At 55.5% G+C, this 19,185-nt stretch overlaps 1 protein-coding gene and 1 long non-coding RNA gene across 8 annotated transcripts; one reads left to right on the plus strand and one right to left on the minus strand.

Moving 5' to 3' along the window:
- Positions 1–229: 229 nt before the first annotated feature.
- On the minus strand, positions 230–12,678 carry CYS1 (cystin 1). 7 transcript variants are annotated; one of them, XR_013948698.1, is made up of 4 exons: positions 10,407–11,207; positions 5,793–5,845; positions 2,288–2,621; positions 230–1,175 (listed from the first exon to the last, which is right to left on the minus strand). XR_013948698.1 is itself a non-coding variant. In XM_080585687.1 (3 exons), exons 1-3 carry the CDS (start codon positions 10,563–10,565, stop codon positions 1,070–1,072), a joined length of 318 nt encoding a protein of 105 aa, XP_080441813.1. In that variant the 5' UTR covers positions 10,566–10,637; the 3' UTR covers positions 230–1,069. The 7 variants fall into 7 exon arrangements, 3 of the variants coding, with proteins under 3 accessions (XP_080441813.1, XP_080441811.1, XP_080441812.1); XR_013948697.1 differs by lacking the exons at positions 2,288–2,621; positions 10,407–11,207 and adding an exon at positions 11,225–12,678 and having other exon boundaries at positions 230–1,178; XR_013948699.1 differs by lacking the exons at positions 2,288–2,621; positions 10,407–11,207 and adding an exon at positions 9,069–9,262 and having other exon boundaries at positions 230–1,178.
- Positions 12,343–13,129, plus strand: LOC308192288. Its single transcript, XR_013948701.1, has 2 exons — positions 12,343–12,474; positions 12,704–13,129. It is a non-coding gene; the product is annotated as an uncharacterized lncRNA (long non-coding RNA).
- The last annotated feature ends 6,056 nt before the right edge of the window (positions 13,130–19,185 follow it).

Here is a 19,185-nt window from a genome sequence, read left to right on the forward strand (position 1 = left end):
CGGCTCAGCAGAGCTAAAAATGACCATTTCTGCTGCTGAGCGCTACCGTTCAAAATGGGATTTTTTTTTTTTTTCCAGGAGAGCAGAGATCCCACCTCCCACCCCGCTGCCCCCAGCTACACGAGGATGCCTGCTCTCCGCAGGGCCTCCAGCCTCGCCACCATCCTCCAAGGGTGCCTCCTGCCCGCTCTCGGCTCGTGGGACCACTCGCTGCTTGAACAGGGAGACGTTTTCTGAACAGCTTATTTGCCTTTATTGAGAGTTACGCAGAATACAGATCCATTTCTTTCTCTTACACAGATTTCAGGAAGGACAAAGTCAAAATACAGCTGCATCCTGCTGTTTCCCCTTGCACTTGCACATTCTTTGCGAAGATTTCATCTGGCGTCTTTTATGATTCAGCTGAAGACAGAAATAAGGTACTTTTCTAGTTCTGATAATAAGCAGCTACTCATAACACATTAAGATGCAGGTAAAACAAAGGCAGAAACCCTAAAATACCAGGCTTCCCTGTCAGGGAGCGCTGAAAACGTACGATTTTATGTGGCGATCCAGGCTTTCTGATTCAGCTAATGATAAATTGTAGTGATTTTTCTTCTAGACTAGCTATGAAGGAAAAGAAATGCGCGGGAAGGCCAGGAGCGATGACTGAGAACGGGTGGCAAAGAGCTGCTCTGCAAGCCCCTCTCTAAGTAGATGGCCATGGCCACGGCGAGGTGGCCCTGGGGACCTGCCTCCTGCTTTCACTGGGGGGCAAAAGCCCTTGTGCTGCAGGCACAGCACCTGCACTGCCAGGACAACAAAAAAATAAGGTCTTCCTTCAAAGCACCATATCTCAGCGCTCAGCAGAACTCTAAAATGCCTTCATTTGGAAATACGGTTCAGAAAGGAGCTTTGAAATATCGAATTGCCAGGTGGGCTTTCTTCAGGTCACCCTCTGTGCCTCCGGAGCAGTCGTGCTGCCTCTCGCCCATCCTCTCCTTCCTCCTTCTCCTCCTCCTCCTCCTCCTGGCCGTGCGAGGGGTGGCCGTGGTCTGTTGGCAGCAGCTTTCTGCTCCCCGCCGGGGGCTCAGCGGCCGTACTCCCGCTCGATGCTGGCCATCAGCTCCTCCTCCGCGCAGTCGTACGACACGGCCGGCCGCCCCGCCGGCTGCTTGCTGCTCCTTCCCGGGCACCTGCTGGTTAAGGGCAGGATTTATTGTGGGCATGAGGGGGAATCCAGCTCTGAAGACACAAAAAGACACTGGTTTCATCTGTTTGTGAATAGAAAAGTCGCAATACAAGTGGCTTGCTAAGACATAGATACTCTAACGCATCAAATTTCCACCACTAGCTGACGTTTGCTATTACTTGGCATCTATTTCAGTCGGTGAGTTCATGAAAGTAAAGTCCTTGCAATGCTGCGGCTCACAATCCCATAACCCCATAACCCTCCAGTGAGTTATGGCCGAGGCCCAGCTAAAGCTCGCCATAACCTTTACACCAGTTACTCGCTTCAAGGCTTTATGCAGAAAAGTGTTCTTACTATTTTCTGTTTATTTATTTCAGGATTTGCATGCCCTCTGGCTTTTGCCCCTTTCGATAGGGCTGGACACTGCCAGTAGGAACGGCTTGCGTTTCCACTGTTTTGGTATTTTGTACCTCTGCTTCAGAGATATGTAAGATAAAATGTAGTAGTTTTGTTTGTTCGGGCTCTCCGGGGGCTGAACAAACCCCTCCAGGTTTGGTGTCTGCGTGTGGGCTCTGCTGGGCCCGCAATTCCCTCGGAGGAACTTGGGTATTAACACGTTTTCACAGACCTGCAGCTCGGTGCGTTCACTTTGTGCCCCCCATGAATAAGTAAGCAAGAAATAAATGGTTTTGTAGGGCAGTTGGTTGGTTGCCAAAGTGAGGTCTCCATATCTGATAGCATGGCTCTAGCTCTGTCACCGTTAGCATCTGTGGCTTACCATTTCTCTAAGGATGAGATCCAGCTCATCCTTGGCCTCGTAGCTTGGATGAATTTGGTGTTAGCATCCCTTGGGGAAAAAACTGAGAACCCTGGTTATTAGATGAGAGCTGCCCCAAAGCAGGTAAGTGTGGAATGAGAATTGAAGGAAAATGCCCTGAATTGAAGGAAAGTGCCCCGAAATGCTTTTCCAAGGAAACTTTCTCATATATGGGAGCTGCTTTCACAAACCCTCAGCCAACTTTGGCAGCCAAGGATGGTTCTCCTTGGGCACAGGGGTGTCCATAAAATCTCTGAAGCATTTGCCTGTTGGAGCAAACTGCACGGAGGTAGCCGCACCTTTTAAGAGAGAAGGCCCAGCTGGCCTGACCTCGCAGTGCTCACCCCGTGCCCCGTGCACGTCAGGAACAGTTTGATGTTTTCCCGGGAGCCACCTGGCCCCCAGCTGGCGTGGCGGCCGCATCATGTGGGCCTGGGGCTACGGACATTGCACCCTGCCCTCGGCTGCAGCTTCTCCTGGCAGCTCCCGAGTAGGATTTAGCCGTTCTGTTCCTTCCTTTTCTTCCTTTCTCTTCTCCTGAAGGACTGTGAGCTATCCGGTTTCTGCTGCAGCAGCACATACGGGAGGAAAGCTGGAAGCCAGTGTCCACGAGCCAGGATCACGTACCAGCAGCTGCAAAGCAAATTCTTTTGAATTTGAAAGAATCAGGAAAAGGAAATGTAGAAATCCGACTTAAACACACAGCTGGCACGTGATTTATTGATTTAAACCCTGCGCTGGGACAGTCCTCCAACTAATTTCATGTTACGCGATGAATCGGAGGCAGAGCTCTTGGCAGCTTGCTCGCAGGCCCACAGAAGAGCCATTGTTCCTCCTAACGACTGCATGATTCCTCGCTGTTAATTATTCTTCATGCTCTGGCCTGGCTGGTGACCCCCAAGCACGAGAGAAAGTCTCCAGGTAAAATTCAAGCTCGGTGAAACACGGACGTGCTTTTAAGAAGACAAGAGCAAAGCCTCCTGCCACGCAGGCCCCGGAATCGAGCGGGATAAAGGGGGCAGCGTTTACTTCACGAGCAAGGCCCTGCCCAAGTTCCTTCTCTCTGCTATTGTGGCAAATCTAGCTGTCGTTTAATTTGGAAAAATGGCAGAAAGTCCAAAAAAGAGTGATTCCATCCGCTTAAAAAGAGACACCTCTCTGCCCCAAGGCCAGCAGGCCTCGGCCTGGTTGTCACGGCCAGGCCGCACGGAGCCCTGAGTGTGGCTCCGAGCCGGAGCCTGGGCCAGGGACCTCACGAGGCCCTCCTAGCCTGACCCTTCATCTCAAGGCCTTGTTAAACAATGACAAAGTCTGGATTTGATTTCAGAAGCCCCAGCACACCCTGCGTCTCCGAAACTATCTTCAGAGAGGGCTAAGGCAGCTGACAGGCCCAGGCCGCTCCGCGCTGACGGGCACATCCCGGTTATCGTGCACGGAAGAAAAGCAGCTGGTGCAGCTCCTTGGCCAAACGTTTATCCTGGTCCTGGCATGAATCTGGGGCACAGACACCTGAGCACGGCTGGGACAGGACCTGGTGGGCCACAGACCTGGGGGGGGCGGCTCTTGGTGGTCTCACCTACAGAGAAGCCAGGGATGGAGCAGGAGGGACGCAACCACGTCGAGGCGCTGCCTGTTGAGTCCAGCCGAGGGCTGTTAGGCTTCCCGACTCAGAAAACAGCAGGTCAGGACGTCGAGGGAAAAATTATTCAAGATCTGGCTGTTCTGGGGCAGGGAGAGACCTGAGAAGGAGCAGTGCTGGGAGGAGAAGAGCCTGGTAGGACAGCAAAGGAAAAAAGGCCAAGGCAACCCATCAAGATGTCTGTACACGGTATCTGAGCACTAAAAAGTTATTAACAGCTTGGAGGGAGTTAGAAAAGTGGCAATAAGAATGATTTAAGAGGCTAAAGCAAAACAATTAAGGCAAGAGGAAAGCAAGACGTGTGCTCCCGCCCAGCTAACGGCCTCTCTGTGTTCGAGGACGATTAAGGGAAGAGGCATTTATTTTTTTAAATGGATAGACAATGAGCTATGCACCAAGCAGGAGGAGGAGCAAACGGCAAGATTGGGCAAAAACTGAGCAAAAACTGCCTTTTGGGCAAGACGTTGGGCATGGTGAGCCAGCCCAACAAGGTGGGGATGGTGGAGAGCCCAGAGTCACAGGGTGGCCGTGGCTGGAAGGGACCCGTGGGGGCCAGCCGGTCAAATTAATCAAGTCAACCTCAGTTATGTGCCTGGAAATGAGGCGGGATGAATCCAGGCCACGGGTTTTAGTCATTCTGCTGAGGATGGGCAAGTCCAGGATTAATCATTACAATGCCTTCCGCAAGACCTCGCAGCTGGAAAATGGGTCAAAGCCAGGTTTGGGTAACTCTGCTCGTGACACAGGGCTTGGGAGCAATTATACACTCGTTATAACGTTCCTGGGCCGTGTCATCCGACCTGTGCACTGCCAGGGAGAGGTTCACAAAACAATTGCTTGGTGGAAGATAAAAATGTAACACGATGCAGTGAAGAATACATACACGTTGCCAGGCACCCGGAGGTGACTGGAGGTTTATTAGGGCCTGCTTTAGACATTTAATGGGGTCCCACGTGAGTTTTTGCAGTCGGTGCCCACCTCCAGCACCCACCACGGGTGCCTGCTCGGCTGGCAGATAGCATGGTGCTGGGCAAGCTGCTCCGGGTGGCCCTGCCAGCCCCAACCACGCCGTGGGGCTGCAGAGTCTCCTTATCTCCTTTTTTCTCCCCACTCCACGTTTATTTCTTTAATTGGTTTTACGGGAATTCCTCCAGCCAGGCAGTCCATCAGGACATCTGCTGCTCCACACGAGTGTTGGAATAACTCTACCCACAGCCCTGCGTAACATGTAGGACCAGACACCTACACACACTTTAACCACCGCTTCTGTGGCCTGAGCTGCTTTGATTTCATCCACGTGAACTTTTGCTGGGTGCTGAACCACCTCCAAAAAGCGTCTGCGTGCAGCTCTGGCCAGCAGGAGCTGCAGACTTGGAGGCACAGCCTGCACCCTTGTCTTTGGAAGGAAGGATTCAGATCTCACGTTGACACCCCGAGCAGTAGGTCCTCGCCACTCCCCCGTCCCCGAGGGATGCTCCTGCCCCTCACTGTTGGAGCACGGCAGCGTCTCATGGGTTTCTCCTTGTGATTCCCAGGGAGGAAAGCGATGTTATCCATCCTACACATGCTGGATGACCTTTTTATGAGGTCCTTCAAGATGCCTTTATGACACACAGACATCCTAAACTCTGTACCACTCGTGACTAGGAGTAAATCGTTATACTGTACTTAAGCTGGAGCCGGGATCTTTTCAGGCAGCGTGGCTCTTGGATTTTTTTAACTCACAAATAGGTATAGAACAAATATTTAGGGCTATGAACAGTTAGAGAAAACTCTCACAAAACTCTCAGGTGGGACAGTTTGGAGATGGATGGTGGGGAGAGCCATGGACACCTTGAGCTGCCCCACGTGGAAAGGGAAGGGAAGGGAAGGGAAGGGAAGGGAAGGGAAGGGAAGGGAAGGGAAGGGAAGGGAAGGGAAGGGAAGGGAAGGGAAGGGAAGGGAAGGGAAGGGAAGGGAAGGGAAGGGAAGGGAAGGGAAGGGAAGGGAAGGGAAGGGAAGGGAAGGGAAGGGAAGGGAAGGGAAGGGAAGGGAAGGGAAGGGAAGGGAAGGGAAGGGAAGGGAAGGGAAGGGAAGGGAAGGGAAGGGAAGGGAAGGGAAGGGAAGGGAAGGGAAGGGAAGGGAAGGGAAGGGAAGGGAAGGGAAGGGAAGGGAAGGGAACTCACTCATTGCTGACGTTGTTGTTCTCTGGGTCAGGCGGGCTTGCAGGTAACACAGCCTTGAAAAGAACAAAGACCAGGTATTTCAGTGGCAGTGCTTGGGAGCTGTGTTCAGCTCTAGGGGGCTGTGTTTACACCCCAAATCACCTCTGTGAAGGTGACGCAGGTGCAGGAGCATCCCCTTCAGTAACAGCAGTCCTGCCAGCTCTCCTCCAGCTATTTGGGCACCCGGCTGGCCACCGGAGCCACCGTGTGTTACGTGATGGCACCTCCTGATCCCCACGGAGGTGCGCTGCCCCACTGACTGGTGGCCAGCAGCAGGAAAACACCTGCCAATGAAGAAAGCTACGGCAACGTGGAGCTGCTTCTTCCCACCTGACACAGCATTTTCCCTGCTGTAAAGCACGTCTCGCCACGCTGCTCGCTGAAACGACCCCGTCTGCAGGGGAAAAACCCAAATTTCTAACGCTGCAACCCCACGGGTTCCTGATGGGTGGGCCACCAAAGCCAAACCTGGGCTTTTAATTTAATTTCATTATTTTTTTAATTTTTTTTTTAAATAAAATTTTAATTTTTAATTTAAACTGGGAGGATGGTCAGACCCCACATCTGCCCAAGTCCCCAGCCTAACCAGTGGTAAAGCGAAACCCCTGCAGCCAAGAAGAATAAAATTCCCATCTTTCTCCGCTTTTCTGCACCGTCACATGGGAAAGGAGGGGGGGAGAGGGATAGGGGCTGTGGCTTGGCACCGAGCTGGCCCTGTGCTGACTTGGCCGCTGCCTTGCCGAGGCCGGAGCTGGTGATTCACGCGAGTTATTCTGACTCCTGTGACGACGCCCGCAGAGGTTTAACAGGCAAGGCGCAGGCCCAAAGTCAGGACTCGGCACCCAGAAAGCAGAAACGAAACAGCTCGCCGGGGCGGCTGGGTGGCGTCGGGGCTGCCGCCGCCACCTTGGCTCCCCTGCGCCTCTCCCGGCACCGGCTCAGCCTCTGCAGCCCCACGTAGCTTCTGGGGCTGGGAGAGGTATCTGCTGCCTGCCCCGGGCCTTTCGCATCCTGCCTGCTCGCTCGGAATTACAAACGGAGCCTCCACAAACCTGGAGCATCTTTTGTTACCTTCCAAAAGGCAGTGCGCCTCCTTTCGGAGGGGTCCCCGGCCTTGAGCGTTTGCTCTGGGAGAGCCTAGAAACAGCTCCTGGGGCAAAGCGAAGGCTGCGAGCGAGAGCTGATGGTGAGCAAAGGGAATTTCCTTCTGGTTACGAAGCATCACCTCCTGGCAGCCTCCTGCAGCCAAAAAAAAGCAGGCAGCAGCCCCTCTACGTGCTGCCAGGACGGAGCTGTGCTGAGTTCCTGGGGCTGCTTCCTCCCAGAACATGCCTCATCCTCCTCATCCTCATCCTCCTCGTCCTCATTCTCCTCATCCTCATCCTCCTCGTCCTCCTCATCCTCCTCGTCCTCCTCATCCTCCTCACCCCCAGCAGGACGCTGCTGCCCCGAATCTCCTCGCACACGGATTCAGCCCTTCCCCCCGTGGGAAGCCTCCTTCCTACGCTCCTGGGCTCAGGGTGGGTTTGGATCACGGGCGGTTGCCTTTTCCCCCCACTCCGTGGCTGACTCCTCCACGTTACGAGCCGTACGTGTCGTGTGGGCGGAAGGCAGAATTAGTTAGTCATCGGGACAGGGCAGCCCTGGTCGGCAAAACGTGCTTCTCTCTGCAAAACCCGCTCCCACCTTCTCCCGGGGATCCGTCAGCACCGACACTTCTTTCCCAAGCTCTCCGCCGAAGTTTAATTGGGAGCATCAAAAAAAAGCTTGCCGGCCCCGCTGGCACGGCAGGCAGCACCCTCCAGCGACGCGAGAAATGCTGTGGGTGGCCAGGCCAGCGATCCCCGCCCAAAACAACGTCTCAGGAACAAAATCCGGCTCGTGTCACGGGGAAATAGGTTCGGCAGGGAAAGGATGGGCCCCCCCCCACACCTTGCTCCGTCCTCCGGCTGGGAACGCGTGCGCGGCGCTCGGTTTGGGTCGGGGGGGGGTGTCAGGATAAAAATGACCCGTGCTCTGCCGAAAAATGCTGGGGAAAATAATACGCAGTGGTGGTTTGGGGAGCCCGGCTGTGAGGGGGGACAGGGGCTTGGCCACTGATGCTGGCTGAGAGCACAGCACAGCTCACTCTTTGGTGGATTCTGCTGACATTTCAGATGCTTTCAGGAAGAAAAGGAGCATTAAATTGACAGAGAGAAGGAATTTTCCTCGGTAGCCACCGGGAGTGAGCTGCAGAGCGAGCGTCTGGAATCGGGGGGGGGGGCATTTTTGGCCATTAATAAAAACAGGAAGGAAACGCAGAGATAAATGGCTAGATCCGGACGATCAGATTTCTGCGGCCGGAGGCCTGGTTTGGCGGGGCAGGAAACCACATCTGCCACCCTGTGCCCCTGCGCTGCGTGGCTGGGGGCGTCCGGCAGCGAGGTGATGCACCGACGGGCGGAAAGCGCCTTGTTTGGGCTGAAAAACCCGGCTTAGAGGATTTAATCGGTGTTCCGGAGGCGTGCTGCACGCCCTGCAGAAGCGGTTAACGCAGCCTCTGCCTGTGCTCCTCCGGAGCTGCGGCTGGGCGGTGGGTTGCTGCCATCGTGCTCCGGGAAGGAGCAGGGCAGCGCCGGGGAAAAAAGCTGCTAAAGGCAAGACCTGAACGTCTCTGCTCGATTTTCCGTGGTGGGAAGCCGGTGGTGAAACGCCTGAGGCTTCCCTCCCGGCTGCCCCGGGGAGCAGCCACCACATCTGCGCTGCGGCCGCGTTTGCAAAACCACGGGCGTCTCGAGCAAAGACTCAGAGGAAAAGCACGGGCAGCCCTGGGGGGGGGTTGGGGAGGACCTAAAAAGGAAGGTTTGGGGCTGGTGGGGAGCTGCTGGGGGCTGTTCGGAGCTGGGTCTCCATCGGAACCGCTCCTCCAGCTCCTCACAGCCCCCAGCAGCTCTGCCAAACTATCCCGTCCTCTCCTCGCCCCACATCTCCTCCCGCCCCCCAGCTCACGGAGCAGAGGGCACCCCTGGGTGGTGCCGCCCGGCTGGCCCCGTGGGAAGGGTGGGACGGCTGCTTGCGCAACGCCCTGAAATCCCAAACCGCACCCTGCGAGCAGTGCCCGCGGCTGGCAGCTCCCTCCTGCTCGGCCGCACGCAGCCCGTGGGCCGCGAGGAGCTGGGGGGGAGCCGGGGCTGCCATCGAGCGGGACCGCGGCCACCTCGGCGCAGGTAGGAGACCGGGTCTGCCCTGCAAACGTACCTCCAGCAGTACCAGCTCTCTCCTTTTGCCATTTCCAAAGCTTATTTCCTTTCTTTTTCTTTTTCTTTTTCTTTTTCTTTTTCTTTTTCTTTTTCTTTTTCTTTTTCTTTTTCTTTTTCTTTTTCTTTTTCTTTTTCTTTCTTTTCCTTTTCCTTTTCCTTTTCTTTTTTTTTCCTTTTCCTTTAAGACTCACATAAAACTGTTTCTCGTGCTCGCCAAGCCTCCTGGTTGCCAAATCGGTTTGCATGAAAATCGTCGCCGTGCCACGGGCAGGCAGTTTGGTCACAGAAAAAGAGCAAAACTGAGGCACGCAAGCCTGAAAGCATTGCATCCTAAACACTTACTTCTGTCGGTGAATCACAGAACCATAGGATCTTTTTAGGCTGGAAAAGACCCTAAAGATCAGCAGGTCCAGCACCTCCAATCCCACCACTGCACCGTGCCCCTAAGCCCCGTTCACACGTCTCAGCGCCTCCAGAAACACACCGGGAATGTTTTACCCGGGCCTTAGGGCTGGTGGTGCCTCTGCTCGGAGCAGCGCCCGCCTAACAAACAGGACACGGCTTCCACAACAACGACTTCCAGCTAAGACGAACGACGCCGGTGATTTTTGGCCTCGGCACCGGCCGCAGAAACACAGGGCACCCCGCATCGGAGGGGACCCACGAGGATCGTCGAGCCCCCAGCTGCTGGCTGCGCACGGGACCACCCCAAAACCAGACCCCGTGTCTGACAGCGTTGTCCAAACGCCTCTTAATCCCCGCGGGTCCCTTCCAACTCGGATACCCCATGATTTCGGAGCTCCGGCGGCTCGGTGCCGTGCCCACCGCCCCGGGCGGCCTGTCCCAGTGCCCGACCCCCCCCGGGTGCAGACCCTTCCCCTGACCCCCAGCCTGACCCTCCCCGTCCCGGCTCCGTGGCGGTGCCGCCGTGACTTCTGAGCAAGGGAAAAGCAAACAAATCTCAGCTCTCCCCGGAGGGAAATCCAGGAAACCGGAGCGGTTCTTGAGGCAGCGCCGCGGGGGCGGCTGCAGCGGCCGGGGAACCATTTGGGGCCGGTTCCCGTTGGGGTGGTGGAAGCCCTATTTATGGGGGGGTCCCGGGGAAACGGGGCAGGCTCTGGGCACTGCTGCCCCCCTATTTACAGGGGGGGGTCCCGAGGAAACGCGGGTGAGGAGACCCTTGGGGTAACCCAGAGCCCCCCGCAAGGACCCCCGCGAACCGAGCGAGGCGGGGCGGTGGTGGTAACGTCCCCGCACCCCCCGGGGGGGCTGCGACCACCCTGTGGGGGACACGATTTGGGGAAGGGGCTCGCCGAGGGCCCCGGGGGGCACTTACCTCCCGCGGGGGGCCGCCGGGGGCGGGCAGCGCCGCCGCCCCCTCGCCCCCTGCCGCCGCCTCCGCCGGGCCCGGGGCTGCCCCCGGCCCTCGGGGGTCGCCTCCGCCGCCGCCCCCCGTCGCCACCGGGCCCCGTCTCCGGCTGCTGCCGCTGCCCATGGGCTCGGGGGCCGGAGCCGGAGCCGGCTGACGGCGGGGGCCGGCCCCCGGGGGCGGCGGAGGGGGGCGAGGGGGCGGTAAAGCTGCGAGGGGGGAGCGGCGCCGTGCGGGGAGGGAGCCCCCGGGGCGGCCAAAAGGAGGGGGAGAAAATGGGAAAAAGGGTTGGGGGGGGGGGGGGGTTGGGGGGGAGCCTTCCCGGCCCAGGAGGGCTGCCAGGGCTGCTGGCTGGTCCCTAAGGTCCCTCAGCAGCTCGGGATCCCCCCGAGATGGGGGGCATGCTGCTGTCTCTTCTGCCCTCTCTCCCCTTCCCTGGGGGTCCAGGGGGTCGTCGCTATTCGGGGAGGGTCCCAGGAGGCCACCACGGCCCCGACAGCAGCCAAGGGTTGGGATCAGGCAGCTCCCCTTCTGTGGGGTCTCCCCCAAAGCCCCCCCCAAGATGGGGGAGCCAGGAGGGCGACACACTGTTTACGGACCACTGCCAGCCCCTGCGAGACCCCCAGCCACAGCGGGAGACCCTCGGGCGTTTTTGGAAACGGAGGGTGCCCGGCACCACGCCCAGGGGTGCTCCAGGCGACGGAGAGGAGGCTCTGGGCTCCAGGTGGTGGCACGGTCCCGAGCGGTGGCACTGCCTTCAGGCCCTGGCCACGAACAAAACCTACCGGCTCCCTGCAGGCCCGGAGCCTCCTGGAAAGTTTCCTGGCGGCCCCGATGGAAAAAAGTTCACTGCAGGGCAGCGCCGCGGATCCCGCCTGGGCTGACGCCGCCTCCGCAAAGCCTGCGTCTCGCGGCGAGCCGAGCAAGTTGTGTTTGGGAGCAGCTGCAGCCCGGGAGGCGTTCGGGCGGCGGCGACCCAAACGCTGCTGTGGTTTAGCAGGGAGGCCGGGAGATGTTTCCCTGCTGCAAGGTCTGCTGGGGACTAAAGTGAAGATTTTCAGAAAGCTAAAGGCCTGGTAAGCCCATGATTTCTCGGGAAAATCAGCAAAAAGCTACCAAATCCTTTTTTTTTTTTTTTATGGTGGCTTTAAGCACGGTTTCCCAGCAGGGCCAGTATTTAACATCCTGGCTGATCTTCAAGAGCGAGGGCTGGCAGCGCGCGGTGCCAGCTGCGGGTGGCACCCAGCCAGCGGCCGGGAGCCCACGCAGCCAACACGGCCTCGGGGGAGGCAGCGGCTCTGGGGCGCTGCTGGAGGACGATGCTGCTGAGTTTTTTAACGTCGCTGATATCCATCGAAGCCACGAGTGCTGATTAGCCCCGTCGTGGTATTTGACGGGCTTTGCTGGACTTCCAAAACCAATAGCTAAAGTGGAGTTGGGACGTGCAATTGTCTGGGCGAAATCTCCCTTTCTGATCTCATTTTCAGGTTGCTCATTCCCTGAGTATGAGAACAAAAAAAGAATAAAAGGGAATGACAGTTCCGACCCGTGTCCCAAAGCGACAACGGCAGCTGGAGAGCAAGGAGGGATGGGGATGGCGGGGCACGGCGGGGTGCCAGCGGTCACTAGCTGTATTGCCACAGTGCCAGGGAGCAAACACACGAGGAATTTGTTTGGTGGGTGAAATAGCAGGCTCCTCTCACCGTGATAACCAAAACAGAGCTGGGGAACTCTGCTTTTTCATGTTGTGTTCCCACCAGAGCTTTTCTAGGGCACTACAGGTAGTTCGTTGAGCAATCTGACCTTGTGACAACAAATATTACGCCACGTGTTTAGGTTTTGCCTTCTTTTCTGGCGTTTGCTGGATTTTCTGCAAGTCTTCAATAGATATATTCCCTCAGCATAAGAGCTCTGGAACAAAAAGGATTCAAACCCAAAGTTAACATATATATCATGTCAGATTTGCTCTCTGCAGAGCCATCGGGAAAACCTCAATCTTTCCCACTGCCAACCGCAGCGCTGGTGTCACCCTTCGGTGAGCAGGTTTATTTATTAATCTGCCTTTCTAGCATTAACTCGTGTGCAGCAAGGAAAGGTGTGCATTGCTCAAATCGGAGCCTGCCTCTATCAGGCGATGGGACCGCTAGGCTGGCCTTCAGTTCCTTTTCCCTGATGTTGTCTTCACCTGGGTTTTCTACAGTTCTGGCACCAAACCTGACAAAAAAAATAAAAAATAAAAAATTACAATTGTGATGGTTTTTCAGGCTTTGCTGTGGAGATCTCACATCCTGTGCCTCTGAGCCCCAGGAAAAAATATCCATGAGGTGGAGGCCAGTGGGACCCAGAGAGGAGAGGTCCTGGGATGGAAGGTGGGAGCTATGGGGTGGTGGCCCCGGCCCTACCCCATCCCTGGGGACAGCAGGGCTCAAGCAGCTGCTGGGCATCCCTTGCATCAGCTGAGACGGTCTGGAAAGGTAGGTGGAAAATAAGAGCCGTCAAGGTGGGTGCTTTCCAGCAGGGGAGGCCGGTTCCCTTGTCGGAGAGCTGTCCCACAGCAGGATGGAGCCCAGGACACGCTGGAGGCTGCCCCTGTGTAATTAGCGGAGCTGGGCTTTGGCTCAGGGCTGACGTTTGACTCATCAAAAAACCTGCTGAGAACACGTATTTAAATAAATAAATATAAAAGCCTATTTTTAAGAGTGTCCTTTCAACACTTCTCGGATTTTGCTGCGCCCTAAGCACTGTCAGTAAGAGATTTCTCTTCCTGCAGCCCACGTGTTAAGGGAAGGGCCCTGCTTTGCCCAGAAGTCCCAGCCCAGGGAAGGGTTATGTTTTATGGGTTTCACCACCATGTCTTTCTGCACTCTTCCCGTCGGTACCGCAGAAGGCTGTGCCATGGGAGAGCTTCTACCATCAGCTGCTGTGGCGTTTGTGTGCTGGTGGGGCAAAGCCCTGCTGCCGTGTCCCCATGTGGGGCTCACAGAACCATTAGGGTTGGAAAAGACCTCCAAGATCACCTGGTCCAACCATCCCCCTGCCACCAACATCACCCACTACACCATGTCCCCAAGCACCACGTCCAGCCTTTCCCTAAACACCCCCAGGGACGGTGACACCACCACCCCCCGAGCAGAGGAGCTCTGCAGAGGCCTGTGGGTGTGTGGAAGCAGCAAGAGCTGGGCCTCGGAGCTGAACCTCCCCTTCCCGGCAGAAACTTTGCTCTGGTTCCAGTTCTGGGAGCTTTGTTTCTGCTCCTCAGTGCGGCCGAGGCTGAGGTCTACGGAGACTGGCTGGTCTCAGAGAGCCGGTGTGGGGCAGGCTATGGGATTTCAGCCGGGGCAAGGCCTTGCTGGGCTTGGACCCCAGCTCCCTCAGCTGAGGCTTGCTGGGTGGCCGTGTCCTCACAGCGGGGCTCTGGGAACCCACGGAGGGCCATCCCTCAGCTGTACCTCATCCCGGTGCCACCAGCACTCCTGACACCTCCCCAGCGGGACAAGCTGCAGCTTGCACCGGTCAGGGGTGACACCGGGTGGGTGACACCAGGCCTGTTCTCCCAAGGTCTCTTGGGCAGCGTCTGACTCGGTTCCCCAGGGGCTTTAACTCGCAGGGAGGAAAAAACCAGCCGAGGTTAATATCTCACCAGCAAGCAGTAAAGCTGACCTAGTATTCAGACATCCACATGAGTTATGGGAGCTGGCAGGGCCGTCCCCTGGCAGCAGGGCCGTGCTGGCTGTCCCCGTGTGCCCCTAGCCCACTTCAGGCTGGAGCCAAGGCAGCGTCCCACGGCCCGGTCGGAGGCACGCACCTGGATAATGTCAGCGGCTCCGGGCCTGGAACAACTTGCTGAGAGGCTGTAACGTGATCGTGCCTGACCCCTGCGTGCTGTGCATGAGCCGCGCTGGTGCCAGCCAGCCCGTGTCCCCGAGGACACCCAGCCACCGGGTGGGTCTGTAACGGGGCTGCCGGTGGCAGCGCGCATCCTGCGCTGGGGCTCTATCTGGAAGCATCGCTTCTGCTGGCAGCAGCAGTTGGGAAGAGAGCATCCTTTCATCTACCCGGGCTTTGAAGTGCCAAATGACGTGCTTTTACCTAGAGGGGGGGCCTCGGCGTTTTTCTGGTTGAAAGAGCTCGTGCGATTTTTGGTATTTCACCTTTGACGAGACTCATGGCAGGGAAGGCTTTACGTACAATATACCTGTCAGCAGGCAGCTAACGATGTCGGGCTGCGCTGTGCCAGAAGGCAGGGCCGAGGGCTCGGAGCTGCGTTGGCTTCTGCGCTGCTGGGAGGCGACAAAAGGGAAGGAGGGGAGGGAGGATCGCTTCCCCTGGCTTCCCCAAAATACGGCTCGCGGATCCAGGGCTTTGATTGTAAACTCAGTGACTGCATCTTCTCTGAGAGGCAAACCTGGAAACAAAGACTGGGGACAGAGGTGGGCAAATCGGCACCGCTGGCAAGGAAGGATTTTTGCTTTTCCTGCTCACGGAGGACCAGAGACACCAGCAAACTATGCTTCAGCTGAACCTCCCCATGGGAACATACGGGCATTTTAGATGCCCTGCAGGTGCCTTGCCTGGCCTTCAGGTGTCAGTGGGCTAGGATTGCTCAGGATTATTCTGTACGTTTATTTGTACGGCCAGCAGTTAGTAGTGTTCTCACAACGTCCATGAGACAACCCCATAGGTGTGCTGAAGCCACGACCTAGCAGCACTGTGGATGAGCAGTGACAGGCAGCCCTGGTGCTGTTGTGCAAGTCAGTACCTGGGGAGCACTGGACCCCATTCCTGGGCAGCTCACAAATATGTCAGGGTAGGAAATAAATGGCTGGAGCAGGAGTAGAAGGGCAAAAGATGAGCACCAAAGCCTGATTTCCTGCATGGTGGTAAGCGTGGGCCTGAGCTTATGAGAATATGGATCTCGTCTATTCTCTAGGGCCAAACAGCAAGAGGCTACGTTCCCACTGAAAATGGGGAAAAGTTCCTCACCCTGAGCATGGTTAAGCACTGAGGAGGCTGCTCAAAGAGGCCGTGGCGTCTCCATCCTTGGAGGCTGTCAGAACTTGCCTGGCCTTGGGCAACCTGCTCCGACTTGGCAGCTGGCCCCCAGGGGCTGGAGCACGTAACTGCTGGGAGGCTCTTCCCATCTGAATATTCCTGTGCTTCGTTTGAGGAGGAGGAGGAGGAGGAGGAGGAAGAGGAGGAGGAGGAGGAGGAGGAGGAGGAGGAGGAGAAGGAAGAGGAGGAGGTGGAGGAGGAGGAGGCCTCCACAGTGCCCACTCAAGGCCTGGAGGTCCAACCTTGTGCACGTCCATCATCTTGGTCAAGGGATCTGGGAGGTTTAGGGGAAGAGGTCACCAGGCCACATTGGGGGTGGTCTTCCAGTTTTGGTGGGGGCAAGAGGCTGGAGCTGTAGAGAGGCAGCCAGGCTCTCTCAGAGGGCTTCTGTGTTGCGGACAAGCCCTGTCTGCATTTATTTACCGACACAGATGGGTCCTCTGAGGCTACGTTTGTTTGCAGGGAAGGCCAAAGTGCGGTTATCCGGGTGGCATTGCTGGCTGGGTCCCAAGCAGGTGGCCAGCATCACGGCCCCACGGGAACACGAGCTGGAAATGCTCCCTGCCCGTGCTGGCATTGATTAACAGGGATGGGAACAGGGCAGATTGACAGAATTCACCACTCCAGTGGCTGACCCTGCACCAGAGATCTGGTCCAGCCAGGGCTGGATGCACTGAAAGTGGTGAACTTGAGTTTGTTGCCCTGGCTTGTACAAAGGACAGGAGGGAAAAGCTGTTCTGGAGCTGATGGAAAGCTGGGGGTAGATATGGGTGTGTGTAATCAGAGTGGATGTGAGAGCTGCGTGTGGCTGAAGGTGGAAAATATAAGCAGAAGAATTGGGAAGACAGAGTGCCTTATGGGGCCAGACCCCAGGGAGCAAAGGTGCTCTGCTTAGAAAAGTAATTTCAAACAAAACTATGGGATCTGTGATATTATTTACTCATAACCTTTATTATCACATATGATTTTATTCTACTGTCACTTTCCTTTACCATAGGCCCAAACTGTTTATTACCATCACACCAAGCAAGACCTTAACTGACCTTCTACACCCTTGGTTGTAAAATCTGTGTACAATACCACCTGGACATCATCTCTGCGAAAATCCCCCCCCTTTTATTCCCCTGGGGCTCTCGTCACTGCTTAGCCAGCCCCAGGACACCGTGAAATACCTGGGTCGGTTCTCAGCAGCACTTGACAGCGCTTGCAGGCAAGTTTGTGCTTCCTAAACCTGGGGAGAAATCCCCAGAAGAAGGAGGACCAGTGCCTCAGGTACTTCTAGAGATGAGTACTCACAGGCTTTTAGTGTCCTTAATAAAGCAGAGAATATGGAAGTTTGCTGTCATATCTGCTTTTTTAGACCAATTGTTTTGACCCCAAGTGGGACCCGAGTCTAGATCTGGGGACAGCGGCGTTTTGCAAATTTTATTTTATTTAATTGAGTTATGGGGTGAGTAGGGCTCGCTGCATTGGCGACGGTTAGTTAAAGCAAGCTGACTTAATGTCACTGAGTCATGAGCAAGTCAGACTTTTGCCTGCTGCCTGCTTCTTCTGGGACATGTCAGGGCATTGGTAAGAGCAGAGCATACTTACAGAGGAATACTGGGTTGCTTAATAACGAGGATTTTTCTGCTGAGCTTCGTGAAAAGTCCCTTACACAGGTTGGGCATTAAAGTCCTGGAGACAACGTATGTGACACTAATTATTACAAAATGCTGCTGCAAACATGTGATCTCCCTGTGACAGCACGGTGTAAGCCTTGGCTAACGAAGCTCCCCTGCTCCTGTTGGGGTGGAAGCGGTTACCTCTTGGACGGGGTTTGTTGGCTGGTGTAAACGGTTCCCACAGCCCCAGAAGAACTTAGTGCTGAATCTCCTGATAATGCGTGTAGGTTTTGTTTCTGAAGTAAGCACAGACTTAATTAGAAGACCTTTTCTTTCTTCAAAACCACAGTAAAAAAGGCTGCAGATGTCTGCCTACACTTCCCTTGGCTGGCAAGTTGCTCAGCACCTTAATGACCGGAGTTATTAACCACCAGTCCTCACAAACCAAGCGGTCTCAGCCCACCAGGAGAATAAAAGAGATGAGGAAAGCAGGCAGCCAGAGCAGGGCTGCACTATTCCTAGCAGCTCAGAGCTCGGAGCAAGGCATTGGAAGGTGGGGATTTAACTGGAAACTTCTGACACGGGGGCAGGCTGCGACCTCTTCCAAGTCCAGGTGGTTTCTGTGCCGTGGAGCAGGGCGCGGGGCTGGAAACCACCACGTGCATTTGTGTGCTACCTGCTGCCGTTCAATCTCCAGGCTCTTATTTGACACCTGGGTGCAATAACGATGGAAATAACACACTGCGTGCTATAAAACCTTGTGCTGACGGCAGCGCGTTTCCCCCGGCGCGGCCCGATGCCATCCTGCTTCCAGCTGAGTCAGTTCGCTGCGCGGGCACAACCCTCGGCTCAACAGCTGGCAGCGCTTCAGCACCGCTTGCCTGAAGGCAGCAGCAGGTCTCCTTGCTCCCTTTTGATCCGAGGGGTGCCCGGAGGACGTTTGTCTTGGAGGCGTGGGTCTCGGGCTCAGCTGACTTGTGCAGAGCTGTTGAAATACCACAGGGACTCCTGGGGGGCTGCAGAAGCAGCTGAGATGCGCCTACAGCCTCAGCCCCAGCCCGCCTGCTTCTCACAGAGTTTCTAGCTCTCGGTGCAAGAGCAAAGCAAACGAGGACGTGATCTGAACGATCCCCTCATCCTGAGATGGAGAAGCTCTGGACCTAGGGCTACGGGGTCAGTGCCAGGGACCGGCAGCACATTCCTGCAGTGCTTCGGGTGCCTCTGCGAGGGGATCGCTCACGGGTCCTGCAAGCCATTGACGTCGGCTGGTCACACGTTGCACGGGGGTTACCTTGGTCTGGTTAGCTGTAAGGATGCTGCAGCCATTTTTAGAGTGTATTATTGCTACAGGTGTAGCCTTAAAATGTCATTTTCAGCCATCAGGGGAACAAGGCCCTTTTATAAATTGGATTCAATAACTTCTTATAAAAGAGAAGTAAGGTACACCATCCGGAGGGACACGAGAGCTTCTCGGTGCTTTGATTCGTTACTTAACTATGTTGCTTTCTCCATTATTTTTTTTTAATTAAGATCTCTATATGAATTTCATACACAACTATTTTATTGCCTTTATTTTAAACACTTTTAATCATACTGAAGGTGTCAGAGGAACCTACCTCGTGCTACAGACGCAGTCTGATACTGAGAGGCGACCCACTGAAAGCTTCTGTTGCTTTTCATCTAGCCTTAATAAAAAATGGGAGAGCAAAAGGAAAAAGTCTGGTCTCCTAAAATGGTTTTAAGATGGTTTGTTTCTGCTAGTTTTGAAGGCTGAGTGCTGGTTTCTATACGAAAGTTGTCGTTCTCTTGGAGTCTAAACGTACTTAATTGTAATTTATTATAAACGAGCCTTTTAATCCTCGCTAGTGGCCCTGAGTCTGCAAACAGATGCAGCTGGGCTTGGGGTTTGCACAAGCTCCAAGCAAGGGGAACACAAGGAAGGGCTCTTCCCAGCACAGTGAGTAACCATAGCAGCCGAGGTCTGCTTTGGAAAGAAGGATATGATTTCTTCTCTCTCTCTTTTTTTTTTTTTAAGTTTGTTTTTACACCAGTTCCAGAAGAACTTCCCATAAAGAGGTTATTTAGGTTTA

This window comes from Anser brachyrhynchus, assembly GCF_964034855.1.
Source record: "Anser brachyrhynchus genome assembly, chromosome: 3".
NCBI classification, from domain to species: Eukaryota; Metazoa; Chordata; class Aves; order Anseriformes; family Anatidae; genus Anser; species Anser brachyrhynchus.

Coding starts and splice junctions, on each gene's coding strand:
- CYS1 (XM_080585685.1), bottom strand. CDS start 10,565: ATGGGCAGCGGCAGCAGCCGGAGACGGGGCCCGGTGGCGACGGGGGGC. Junction 5,846..10,406: donor CCGGCGGCCCCCCGCGGGAG/GTAAGTGCCCCC, acceptor GTTCTTTTCAAG/GCTGTGTTACCTGCAAGCCC. Junction 1,225..5,792: donor AACAACAACGTCAGCAATGA/GTGAGTTCCCTT, acceptor TTGTGTCTTCAG/AGCTGGATTCCCCCTCATGC.